We start from the raw sequence: 13,518 nt of genomic DNA on the forward strand, positions 1-13,518 counted from the left end.
AGAAGAAGAAGAAGAAGAAGAAGAAGAAGAAGAAGAAGAAGAAGAAATGAGAGGGAAGAGGAGGAGGAGGAAAAGAAGAGGAGAGAAAGCAAGAAGAGAGGGGAGAGAGAGAGAGAGAGAGAGAGAGAGAGAGAGAGAAATTGACAAAAGAGGATGATGCCGAAGCAATAGATATCAATCCCATTCACAATCTAGTAAAGAATTATTGGATTGAACTGTATAGGAACTTTTTTCTCCTTCTGGTTGCAGAAATAGTAAATTTCCACCAGAGTCCACTTGGCTTAGGGGAGCCGTGAGAAGGTGAGTAATAACTACACTCAGTCCTGGAATGGCCTTTTTTTCAGTCTCGTGTTCAATTCTTCACCTTTTTCCTAGTGAAAATAGTTTTTGGATGAATCATAAATTCAGCCCTCAGAGTGCTCTGGTCCTTCCCTTCCAGCAGAGCCAATCCAGGCCTTCAGATGTGTGTGGGGAAATGAAAGACTTTAATCTTTTGCTATGCTGACCCGACCTCACCAGTCCACCCTCAACCTCCTCTAGCAGAGTCCTGGGGCCTCTCTCTGGAGATGATTCCCAACCTCCCACCCTGTCCAATAATGCTAAGCGCTCTCTTCCTCTCCCTCTCTCCTCCCCACCTTCCTTCTCCAGTTCTGCCCACCATTCTCCTGGGCCCAGACAGCCAATTCCCGGGCCAGCTCGGGCACCACGAGGAAGGTACGCCAGCCCTGCCGCTTCTTGGACTTGAGGATGTCACCAAAGATGTGGTCCCCAATGTACAGGATGTCTTTCCCCCTTACTCCAAGCAGCTCACATACTATATCTGATGAGCCTGGTTTCCAAAAGAAAGAGCAGAGGTCACCCCTTGACCCCCTCACATCCCCCATAACACCTTTCTCCCCTGGGGCCAATGGAGTGGCAAAGGGGTACTTTAGGGCCATGGTGTCATTTCTCCTGAAATTTATGGGGATTCCCTAAAGCTCTGAATTCCCTGAACAGGTAGATTGGAGATAGAGTTCCCCCCCCATCCCAACCAAGAGGATTTTAGTAGAAGCCTTGGGGCAGTGTCTAAGGAGAGGAAAGAGGGAACTCATGGCACACAGGGAACTCTCACCTCCAGAGTAGACAGCACAGTGTTGGTGGGGCCCAGTGTACGTTCCAATTCGTAGCTTTCCTGAGTCCTAATACAGATTAGAGAGTGGAAGCAAGGTGGTCCATTAGAGCCAGGAGTCCCAAGACCGGAGCAAAGAGAAACCTTTTTTTTTTTTTTTTCCAGATAAGTGGTTGAGTAAGTCTGAAAAGTAGGATATGAACGTAATGGAAAATTATTGTGCTATAAGAAATGATGATAGTTCCATAGAAACCTGGGAAGACATAGGAACTGATGCAAAGAAAGAGAGCAGAACCTGGAAAACAACAATTGTACAAACAAGCAACTTTGAAGGACTTAAGAATTCTAATCAGCCACAATTCAGAGGACTAATAATGAAGCTTGCTACCCACCTCCTGACAAAGAGGTGGAGGACTCGGGGTACTTATGGACTCAGCATATTTATGGAAAAGGAAATGGCAAATCACTCCAGGATCTTTGCCCAAAAAACCCCTAATGGGGTCACAAAAAGTCAGACATGACTAAATGCTTCTTAGTGGGGGAAAAAAATTTAATTTAAATAAAAAAAGAGAGAATTAAGGATAGCCTCAGTGACAAGTCCTAGAGAGAAGATGGAGAGACTAGAAGACTCCAATTTCTCAACCCTACCCCATCTCCCCCAAAACAGTATGCTGGAGCCCACCAAGCAGGAGGGCTAAATCAAGCTTCAGCAGCCTTTGAAATCTCTAGCACAGAACCAAGGCTGTCCCAAAAGGGAGCATGGCCATTATTCTTTGATTCAAGGGCCACAGTGGACCACCTCAATACCCTCTCCTTTCCCCACATCATTACCGTGTTGACCTGTCTCAGGACTGTTCCTTCTGCAAAGAAGCGTGGTTTCTGTGTGTCCACCACAATTAGGTCAAAATAGGATTGCCAGGGCCGAGCCAAAGCTTCCACCTACATAAAGGAGCAAGATGGGGGGGGGGGGGGGGTCCAAGAACCAAAGAGCTCAGAAACACACACACACACACACACACACACACACACACACACACACACACACACACAAACAATTTCAATTCAGTTCCAAGATTCTACTACTGACCTAGGATCAGAAGTTCTGGCATTAATTCTCTGCTTCTGGATAGATCCGTGAAATCTGTGCTAATACACTTTGGGTTTGTGCTATCACCCAATGTAATAAATCACCTTGAGATTTTTTTGCTTAGTTTTTTTTTTTCTTAAACCCTTACCTTCTGTCTTAGAATCAATGCTATGTATTGTCAAAGCAGAAGGACTAGGCAATGGGGGTTAAGTGACTTGGCCAGGGTCATACAATTTGGGAAGTGTCTGGGGCCAGATTTGAACCTAGGACCGCCTTGTCTGCAGGACTGGACCTTTATCTACTGAACCACCCAACTGGCCCTTCACTGTAAGTTTTACAAAGCTCATCCCTCACAGCCACCCTGGGCCGTAGGGGTCTTGAGAGCTGGTATTCTCATTTAATAGATGAGATACGGAGGCCCAGAGTGCTGAGATGGTAGAAAGAACCTTGGAACTGGGGTCAAACATTCTGAGTTCACTAGGAAGTGACCTTCTCTAAGTAAGATTAAAATTTAATATCCAGATGTTCCAAGTATGATATTTTATAAAATGTATTAATAATAACTTGAAGTAAAAGGAATAAAAAGACAAAAGTAAAAGCCTGCATAAAGCCAGCTTTCCCAGCCATGCACATGGAAGAAGAGAGCGAGAGGTGGAGTTGCACACAACTTTATCTATACGATGTAAGCACGCAAGGTGGGGATGAAAAAGGAAAGGGATGCTGGGAGATGTTCAAAGGTACGAAATTTCTATTTATACATCTAGGCCTCAGTTTCCCTGTTGGTAAAGTAAGGAGATTAGACTAGGTGGCCTCTGGGGTCAATGCCTTTTCTAGAGCCAATCCATTCACCTCCTTGGGCCTCAGTTTCCTCATCTGAAAAAAGGGGATGGGGGGAGAAGGTTTCTAAGGCCCCTTCCAGCTCCAGACCTCTCCTCTGGATGACCTTGAATGTATTATGATGTCCCCGCCATTCCCTCTCCCAGGCAGGAACAGACGGGCACACCCAGCTAAGCACACGGTCACACACCCATGGCCACAAGGCTATTCGCAGTCCCACAGTCTCTCCCATCAGTTTTCAGACCTCTGCCCTTAGCAGCCCTGGAGGAAGTTAGGTCGATAGTCCTCCTCCCCTGGCCCTGTGCCTCACCCTGCTGGAATTTATGGGATCATGGTGGCATGAGAGCCTGACCCTAGAAAAGCTGCATTTAGCCTTTCACCCCTTGATGAGACGGCAATTATAGGCTGTTCCTCCACCAGGCTTCTTCCCTATGGCCTGGCAGAGAGGGAGAAGGAAAGAATCCTAGTCTCAGACACCCTCTCATCCACCAACCCCCTCATTTTACAGAGGAGGAAACCGAGGCCCCGAGGGGCCAAGGGACTTAGCCAAGATCTCCCAGGTAGCATGTGGCAGGGCTAGGTTTTGGACTCGGGGGGCCCCCTGACTTCAGGGCCAGTGATCTTACAGTTGTACCCTATGATTCATGGAGCTTCCCCACAGAGGCCCTCACATTGAAGCTGCTCCCCCCCTGGCTGCCCCCCACTATATGATAACAGCCCTCAGACGCTTCTCCATCTCCCTAGCCAGGAGGGTCGGAAGCAGGGGACCTTCCACGGTGTGTCTGATGCCATGGACAACCTCGGAAGGCCATTGTGAGCAGGGAGAAGTCCCTGCCCTCCAGCCACACGCACAGGCACAAAACCAGCCCCAGCCCCAGCCCCAGCCCAGGAAGGCACGAAGCACTTACCTGGCCACAGTCAAACAGGTAGGTCATGATCGCCTAGAAGGGGACAGGAGGCAAGGTCAGGGTGCCGGGCTCAAACACGGTGTCTACAGGGAGCCCAGACCCACCCCCACCAGTGCCCAAGAAAGCACCTCTAAGACATCACCTTCATCTCATAGAAAAGGAAACTGAGGCCAAGAGTGAGGCTGCCCAAGGTCACAGAGCCAAGACTAGCCCCCGCATCTCCTCACCCTTTTCTGCCCACTCTCCACCCCATCTCCCTCCACCAACCAATGCCCTCTTCCACTCCTGGCAACACACGCACACACATGCCTACTGATGCAGAAATAAACACACCAACCGACCGACACATGCACCTCTTGGACCCCTTTCCCAGTAGCCCATTGATGTCTAAGATGGTTGGTTGTGAACATCTTCTGAGAGTAGCCAGCTGGGTGGCTCAATGCAAAAAGCACCAACTCTGGCATCAGGAAGATCAGGGAGAATTCAAATCCAATCTCAGACACTTATTGACCCTCAATAAGTCACTCAACCCCACTGGCCTCAGTTTCCTTATCTATAAAAGGAAGAAGGACAAGCTGTGACAGAATCTTTGCCAAGAAAACCCCAGATAGGGTCGTGAAGAATCAGACCTAACTGAAACAAGTGACCAATCATTATCCCTCTGCCCCGCTGCAATCAGTACTCACGTTGGTGTAGTTGTAGTTACTGTTGGTGGCCAGAAACACTTTCCCAACTTCTTTCATCTTCCCCAGTAGGAGAGGAATGCGAGCCTGGGCAGAGAGGTGGGTGAGTGTAGAGGATGAGGCTTCCAGAGCCCCCCTGGAGCCCCCATCGGTAGACCTCAGCCTCCTCAGTACAGAGATCAGAGCCCAGGATGGGCACACTAGCCCTGAGCATTTCGAGGAGGAAGACCCCATCTCCCCACCCTCCACAGCCACCTCCAGAAAAATGAGAATGGAGGAGCCCACACTCACATCCTTCTCCACGTATTTCTCCAGATTCTCCAAGGTCTTCTCTTTCAGGCAGCCCTGACAAAGGAGACTGGAGATGTGTGCGGGGAAGGAGGGATGGCGGAGGGAGGGCAGGGAGATTGTGGGCAAGGAGGCAGGCAGGCAGGAGAGCCTCGGCTACGCTCTTCTTCAGAAGAGATACTGGATCAAGAACCCTTGGACTCCATCTCCCAGAAGCCCTTTCCTCCTTCATCCCCACCTTGCATGCTTACGTTGTGGGTATGTAGTTGGTGTAACTCCTCCTCTCGCTCTCTTTTCCCCACGTGTGGCTGGGGAAGCTGGCTTTTTACTCTAGCTTTTTTATGGTAGTTGTTATTAATAAATCTTATTAAATATAATACTTAGAATACTGGATATTAAGTTTTATTCTCACCATAGGAGGAGCCTAGTGGAGAAGGTTTAAGAGGGAAGAGGATGCTCTGGGTTCTCAGAAACATGGGAAGGCCAGGAGAAGGGAGGACAGAGGCTGCTCACCAACAGGTGGACATTGTCCATGGCGTCAGACACATCCTGGAAAAGGCTGCGAAAGGACATGAAGAGGTTCCCATGCTGGTAGCCCGTGTCGCAGCTAGGAAAATGAGGGAGAAGGAAGACGAGGGTGATGGACCAACCACATGCTACAGGGGAAACTACTGACTCTGAAATCCCAGGGCAAGTAAGTGCAAATCCCGCCTCTAAGGCTTACCAGGTTGTATGTGGTGGCTTCCCTTGAGGGCAGGCACTATCTTCCTTTCGTCTGTGTCCCCAGCATTCAGTACAATGCTGGGCACCAGGTAACCACTTAATAAAAATCTGTTGACTTGGACTTAACCACATGACCTTGGACAAGTCACAGTCTCCTGGCCTCCTTTTTCCCATTTGTAAAATGAAGGGGTTGGACTAGATGGCCTCTGAGGTCTCTTTCAGCTCCCCAATAATGATCCCATGATCCTAAGAGTTCGAGTCCTGCCTCTGCCACCTCTGGGGATGGGATCAGAGGCCCTGGACCAGCTGTCTAGAGTAATGGTAGGAGTGACTATAAAAAGGAAATGAGGAGGAGGCTTGACGTCTCTAACTTCCTCTAGAAAGATGTGAGAGGGAAAGGGGCTTCCCACTAGGCAATGTGAATTATACATTATATTCTAGTTCTACCATGGAAGGCATCATGGGTTATACTGCAGGCTACATCCTGTGGGTCATCCTGGAAGTTATCATGCCTGTGACTTGCACATTATAGTGGACCCCACTCCCAACTTTAACTTGTGCCTTAGAATCAATACTATGTATAGATTCCTGGCAGACGAGTGATAAGGACTGGGCAATGGGGGGTTAAGTGACTTGCCCAGGGTCACCCAGCTGGGAGGTGTCTGAGGCCAGATCTGGAGCCAGGACCTTCCATCTCAGGCCTGGCTGTATCCACTGAGCCACCCAGCTGCTCCCTAAGGGCAGCATTATCCTGATTAGAGTTGAGGCATGAGGCCCAAAGGATTATCCTTCAGTGATCTGGCTTGGGGTCAAAGGGCAAAGACCAGATTGGGGGTTTGGACACTTACTTAGTGTATCTGGAGCAGTTGGTGAAAAAGTCCACTAGGCAAGCATAGAGGTATGTTTCTGCAAGAGGAGCACAGAGGAAGCAGTCTCACTGGGGAGCCCTCAGCTTGAGCAGGGCCCCCCACTCAACCCTGGGAGAGATGAGGAGGCAGGCCCCAGCTTGGGTCAAGAAAAGTTCAGAAAAAAAAGAAAGGACATCTGGGGGAACTCAAAAACAGGAAGGAAGCAGGCCACCCCATCTTAAATTTGCCATGCATGCCTTACTCAAATCTTCCTCAGTGCGGAGCATACAGTGAGCATATAATCCATGCTTGTTGAAGAGCTGAGCCTTTACTCTCTTTGCCCTCACTAGCCCCCTCCCCAGCCTCTTCTGACTCCCCGAGCTCCTCCCAGACCTCCATCTCCTTCTCTCCTGATTCCCCAGCTCTCTCTCTGGATCCCTCCTTCTTCTCTAGACTCTTCTCCCTGTTCTGATTTTCCCTCCCTCCTTCTCATCTGAGTCTCACCACTACCATCCCTCTGCACTCCCAGAAAGCAAAGTCTGCTTCCTTTTTGACTCTGTGTGTGCCTCCATCCAACCCAGAGATGGCTTAGGGGCGAGCTTGTTGACTGATCCCAGTGTTTGTTCCTGTACCCACTCGCCTGGAAGGTTGAAGAGGGTGTTGAGAATGTGGAACCTTTGGATGTCATCTCGATGAATGAACTTGCTGGGGTACAAACTCCAGATTTCAGCCCTGGAGTGAAGGTGGGATTGAGGGGATCAGAGGAGGGAATCGAGGATCAAGTGGAGCAGATATCCAGCTGCTCTCCCCAAACCCAATGTGCTCTCCACATCTTAGCAGGAAGGAAGGATGATTTCCCCCTCGTCATCCATCCCACACACCCTTGCTCCCCTCCGTCTACACCTTGGCTTCATCCCTAGATCCCAAGGCCTCCACAGGCTCCACCCAACACATACTCAGTAAGGAAGGAGAAGCCATGAGTAGCCAGCAACACGTTCCCATGGGTGTCCACTTTCAACAGGTTGCCATAGAGTACATCAAACACCAGACCCCTGTCAAGACAAAGCAAAGAGATGGAGAGAGAGAAAAAGGAGGAGAGCAAGAGGAAGCTCAGGACCTGGAGCAGCCAGTCCTACCAGTCCTGAATGGAGAGAGTGAAACTGCCGAGAAGCTGGCCTGGGGACAAAGCTAAAAGTCTCAGCTCTCTCCTCCAAGGCCGCCTCTACTCCGTGCCCCCTTCTTTTCTTCCTCCCGATGCCACTGTCCCTCCCTGCCTCCATTCTTTCACTTTGTCCCTCTCCATCCCTAAATCCAATCCCTCCTTCCTCTTCCATATCCATGCTTCTTCTCCATCCCCTAAAGTCAGTCATTGTTCTTTTTTCACTCGCCTAAACCCAGTTCCTCTTTCACTAAATCTACTATCTCTCTCCATCCCCCAAATCCAGAGCTTCCTCCCTAAAACCTAGACAACTCTCCTTTCACAAATCCCTTGTTCCTCTCTTTCTTCCAAATTGGGTCCTTCTTCCCCAAATCCATTCTCTTTCTCCATCTTCCCCTCCCCTACATCCATCATTCCTCTCCATACGCCAATCTCTCCGTCTCCCCCAAACCCAGTGTTGCTATCCATCCCTCAGTCTCTCCTTCCCCAAATTCAGCATCCTGCCGTTTCCCTAGAAACTGTCCCTTTTCCTTATGTTCCTGGTCCTTGCTCTTCCCAGCAAATGTACTCTCCTTCTTCCCCCATCCCAAACCACACTACTTCCTCTTTCTTGCTCTTCTACCAACCTCAGTGCTCCTCCCTGAGCCTCCCCTAGAATGGGTTGTGGTTCTAAGCCCAGGCTCAGGAAGAGTCTGAGAGGCCCAAGAAGGAGGAGAGGGCCCCGAAGCCAAGGAAGAACAGTACCTGGTGGGGTAGGAAGGGTTGTAGGCATAGTGGAGGATCTCATGGGGGTAGCCGATGCAGACCAGCCTCTCCAGAAGCAGCTCAAATGCCAGCGCCTCGTAATCGGGAGATTTGTACACTGAAAGGAGGAAGGATGGAAGAGACTGTGCTGCTCCCTGCAACCTCCTCCCAGCAGACTGGCTTCCCCAAGAGCCTCAGCCAGAGAGCACAACCTTTGAATGCTTCAGCTTCCTAGCACATAGTAGGGGCTTAGTAAATGCTAGTTGACTTCCTAGCTGTGTGACCCTGGGCAAGTCACTTAACCCCATGAGAGCTGTTACTAAAACAGAAAGTAAGAGTTTAAAAAAATGCTAGTTATCTGACTGACCATTCTACCCTTCCCTCCTGGCTCAGTTGGTGAAATTTCTTAGTGTCCAGCTTGCTCTCTCTGTCCCTCAACTTAGATTTCTAGTCCCTCAAGATGGCAGAGTTGTGTTCAATGGCTGGTCCCCCAGACCATACACATGAGACTCACTTCTCTACCCAGCTGGGAGTTGGTATAATTTGTTCAGTTGGTTTTAGGGAAGTCCTAGATCAGGAAACTCCCTAACCCAGTGACGGCAAACTATGGCCCGAGGGCCACATGCAGGGCCCTGAGATGTTCTATCCCACTACAAGACATTATTCCTAATCTGATGAATACAACCAGTAGGAAACAACACAATGAAACTTGGAAAGAGTTGCCTTAGAAGCAGACTGACAGATAAGCATTTCCTTTCCTTTGGCCCCCTCTTTAGAAAGTTTGCCCATCGCTGGTCTAGACCAATCCGGCAGCTCTGCCAGGTAAGAGTCCAAAGACATTAAGTGACTCGCCCCAGGTCACAGGGCAGAGGCTGGATTTGAACTGGCTCCATGAGCAGCTTTCCTCCTTTCTTAGATATCTGTGGCCAATAGATGAAGCCTCAGTTTCCATCATTTATTCAACAAATATTTATTGAGCATCTACTCAATGGAAGGCATGGTTGGGAAGAGCTTGGATTGAGAGTCTGAGAACATGGACTGAAATTCCAGTAGCTGCAATTTACAACGAGGATGATCTTAATTTTTCGGAGCCTCCATTTCTTCATCTATAAAACGAAAAGTCCTTCTTATCTCTAAATCTATGGCCTCTCCCCCATGTGCAGCCCCTGAGCTCCTACCGGCCAGAGTGTAGTCCATGTCGAATCCGAAACATCTGATCTTACCCAGGGCCAGGCTGCGGTTCACAAATATCCTGGGAAAAGTAGGAAATGTGTGGGTGTCCAGTTACCACAGACTAGCCCGGCTCTCCCCTTGGTGACTTCCTCTCTGTATCCCCCTCTCTCCAAAGATGAGTCAGGAACAGAGCCATGGTGGGAGTATATTATGTTAGTAGAGTGAATCACAGACTTTGTTTGAGTATGTGCCACCTTCAATGAATGGATCCTTGACTTCCTCTTGGAGTCTTTAAATCCCTTCATAACCCAACTCTTACTTACTTTTTTAGTTATTATACATTCCTCCCATTTTGCTGTGTGACCCTGGGCAAGTCACTTAACCCTGTTTGCCTAGCCCTTGTCCTTCTGTCTTGGAGTTGTTATTAAGACAGAAGGTAAGGGCTTAAAAAAGAATACATTACCCCCTTTCATGAATTCTACAGTCCAGCCAAAATGGCCTACTTGTCATAGCCAGATGGCACCATGGATAAACTACTGGGTCTGGAGTAAAAAAAACTTGAGTTCAAATCCAGCGTCAGACACTTACTTAACCATCTGCCCCTGGGCAATTCTGCCTTAGTTTCTTTAACTGTAAAATGGGAATAATAATAATTCCTACTTTCTCTGGTTATATAAGATCATTGTAAAATGCCTGGCTCAGAGTAGGCACTTAATAAATGCTGATTCCCTTCTTTACACATAGTATTCCATTCCCCATCTCTATCTGGGTAGGTCTTCCTTCCTAAAGGCTCTCCTCTGAATGCATTCCTCCCTCACCTCCACCTCTTAGAATCTCTGGTTTCCTTCAAAGTCCAGCTCAAGGTCCTTCCTCACCCCTCAGGTGCTACTGCCTCCTCCAACCCCAAACTATCCTGTATTTATTTATTTTGTATTTATTCTATCCATATTTTTGTAAAATGGTCTGTCCAGTGAGGCATTTCAACAAAAGCTAAAGGACAGATGCACCTAAGGTAGCTCAGTGGATAGAGAGCCAGGTCTAGAGATGGGACATCCTGGGTTCAAATCTGCCCTCAGACACTTCCCAGCTGGGTGATCCTGGGCAAGTCATTTAACCCCACTGCCTAGCCCTCACTGCTCTTCTGTCTTAGAACCAATACTTAATATTGATTCCTAGATGGAAAGTAAAGGTTAAAAAAAAAAAAAAAGCTAAAGGACAGAAACATCTAGGTGGTTCAGTGAATAGAAAATGAAGCCTAGAGAAGGGAGGTCCTGGATTCCAATCTGACCTCAGACTTTTCCTAGCCATGTGACCCTGGGCAAAGCATTTAGTCTCTATAGCCTAGCCCTTACCTCTCTTCTGCCTTGGAACCAATCCGCAGCATTGATTCTAAGATAGAAGGTAATGGTGGAAAATGAACAATTTTTAAAGGCTAGAGGACTTGGAGGGGAATGAGAGGTGGCTAAAAGACAGAGACATTGATAAATAAAGGGGAAAGTCTATCGTTAGCATTCCCCAACCTAGGAAGGGTGAGGGGTGTCGAATATCTCAATTGCTTATGAAGAGATCTACAAGAATGTGGAGAGAGCTTGGTCCCTAGTAGAACACATTCCTCTACATTCCCAAAGGAGTAAGACAGGTAAAACTGGGTAATGAGAGAGAAGCAGTGGCTGGAAGGCAACACTGGAGCACTTTTGAATCTGGAAGAATATGCCAAAGACTAGAGAGAAACACCTTCCCATTTCTTCTCCAGATGTATCAAAGAACCTAGGCTCTAAGGGGGTCAAAGAATAGCCTTACCTCTCCTGTCCTAGCCTCGGAAGCCCCTCATCTGGGTTCCTTACCTTGATTAGTTTCCATTTAGTCAGTTTTGCTTCTCAGCCAGTCCTTGAAGGAGGCTTCCCTGGAGCCACTGAGATGAGGAGGGATGTATGGCAGGCAGTCTTTGCTCTGCAGGTAAATTCAGGAACCTGCAGCATTTTTGTCCCCCCACAACTTCTGGAGAATTTGAGCCTCCCACCACAACTTCTGGCTTTCTCCCAGTTATGTTCTCTCCCTTTGGGCATTTTGTTTTGCAAATTTGATAAACATTCTAGCTACGTTTTCATCCAAATTATTAACAAAGCTGTGAAACTGGTAGACTGTGTTCTACCAGTTCTGTTTTGGGCACGGATGATTTTTGCTGCAGTCTGTCTAGGGTACCCTCTCTACTACACCATCCTACCTCCAGCCACACACTTATCATCTCTCCTAAGAGGATGTAAGCTTTCTGAAAGCAGGAATGAATGGTTTTTGATTGAGCATATTGCAGAGTTGCCTCTAAAACTTGAAGAGGTTAAATTCACAAATTATCTATGGCCCTTCTCAGCTCTCGGATGACCCTGTCTGGGTCCCGTCTAGAAGCTCTGTCCTCAGTTAGCACATTCCTGTGTGGAGTCTAGCTATCCCCAGAAGCCCACCATTGTAAAATTCTGGTGCCTCTCAATGTATATTAACCGAGCTATGGTGATGTGAATGTGTTGTCCCAGGTGAGGTGTGATGCTGGAAATGGGCTTCTGGATCTGTATGTGAGAGTGTGACCTCACCTAGATATCTGTGGATTCAAGAGGGATGCATGTGTCCTACTCAGTACAGGTGATACCAAAGGGTATCACTGCCAAGTAGGGAGCATAGTCCTCCCTCCCTCCCTCGGCCCCAACCCTCAACCCCTATATCTGTCATCTCACCGATGGTCCCAGTCCTTCTTCAGCCCCCAGGAAGAGACTGGGCTTTCAGGCTCTGGGCTGAGCTCTCCTTGGTTCAGAGCAGCCATTCCTATCCAAAGCCAAGTGGACCTTCTCTTCAGCCTACGACCTTCACACTATCAGCAGAATCCAGCTGGTCAGCTCCTCCGTCAGAACCATCAGACAACAACAAGGAGGACAACAACAACAACACTGACTATGAAGGCCACACCCAAGCCCTCCCATCACCCTCTCACCCCCCCTCCATCTCCCTCCCCACCCCCCTGCTTCTCAGAAAAAGGCATTTTCCCTAATCAGATTTAGAATATTTTGCTTAGTTCTGGGCATGACACTTTAGTGAAATGGAGACTGAGATCCCTAAGAGTAGAAGACAGTAGAAAATATTCCACCTGTCTAGAAGGACCATTGCTCCAAGGGTTAGCTTGGTCCCCAATTCAAAGGTATCTAAGTATAGCATATAACAGTGGTTCCCAAACTTTTCCAGAAAAAATATTGCTTAGCCCCCTGGAAATTAATTTTTTTTAATTTTAATAGCAATTAATAGGAAAGCTAAATGCACCTGTGGCCATCACTGCTTTCCTGGATCGCTGCAGCACCCACAAGGGGGTGGTAGCACCCACTTTGGGAATCACTGGCATATTCGCTCGAGCCTACTATCCCAGAGCCAAATTACTAAACTACATCACCCCTTCAAGGGTTTAGGGGTTCCCTGAGAGGATACCCCTTCTCCAATGTCTTTGGCAGTTATGTTCTTCCCATAATTAGTTGCCAGTAACTAGCTCCCAGTTCTATTTGATGGCTTTATATCAATTAGCTTTTATAAAGCTAATATAAATTATAAACTTTATAATTTATAAAGGAAGACTTACTTCAAAGTGGAAATAAGAACCAAGGAACATTTTCTCCAACACAATTAGTGGTGCAGACTCCCCTTTACTGCCCCAGGCTCTAGGGAGAATGGGCTCAAACTTAGCTCAGTTCCTACACAACACTGGTCCCATCAAGTTCACATCTGTACAAGACATGACTGACAGATGAAACCCCTTCTCAACTACCCTTCTCAACTGGGTCCCTCGTTCTTGTGAGCATCAGTATTAGACTTCCAGCAAAACCCAAGTGCTAGGATAATGATATTCTCTCTCTCTCTCTCTCTCTCTCTCTCTCTCTCTCTCTCTCTCTCTCTCTCTCTCTCTCTCTCTCTCTCTCTCTCTCTCTC

At 48.1% G+C, this 13,518-nt stretch overlaps 1 protein-coding gene across 1 annotated transcript in view; it reads right to left on the minus strand.

The window, feature by feature from the left end:
* Nucleotides 1–12,370, minus strand: part of NT5DC4 (5'-nucleotidase domain containing 4) — a 20,220-nt gene extending 7,850 nt beyond the window's left edge. The window contains 13 exon segments of the mRNA XM_044659348.1: nucleotides 659–829; nucleotides 1,112–1,178; nucleotides 1,940–2,047; nucleotides 3,941–3,973; nucleotides 4,627–4,710; nucleotides 4,915–4,968; nucleotides 5,425–5,518; nucleotides 6,483–6,540; nucleotides 7,123–7,214; nucleotides 7,439–7,534; nucleotides 8,386–8,503; nucleotides 9,564–9,637; nucleotides 12,285–12,370. Of these exon segments, the coding sequence (XP_044515283.1) occupies nucleotides 659–829; nucleotides 1,112–1,178; nucleotides 1,940–2,047; nucleotides 3,941–3,973; nucleotides 4,627–4,710; nucleotides 4,915–4,968; nucleotides 5,425–5,518; nucleotides 6,483–6,540; nucleotides 7,123–7,214; nucleotides 7,439–7,534; nucleotides 8,386–8,503; nucleotides 9,564–9,637; nucleotides 12,285–12,370 (1,135 nt within the window).
* Between the last annotated feature and the right edge of the window lie 1,148 nt (nucleotides 12,371–13,518).

Source organism: Gracilinanus agilis, chromosome 2 (genome assembly GCF_016433145.1).
Source record: "Gracilinanus agilis isolate LMUSP501 chromosome 2, AgileGrace, whole genome shotgun sequence".
NCBI classification, from domain to species: Eukaryota; Metazoa; Chordata; class Mammalia; order Didelphimorphia; family Didelphidae; genus Gracilinanus; species Gracilinanus agilis.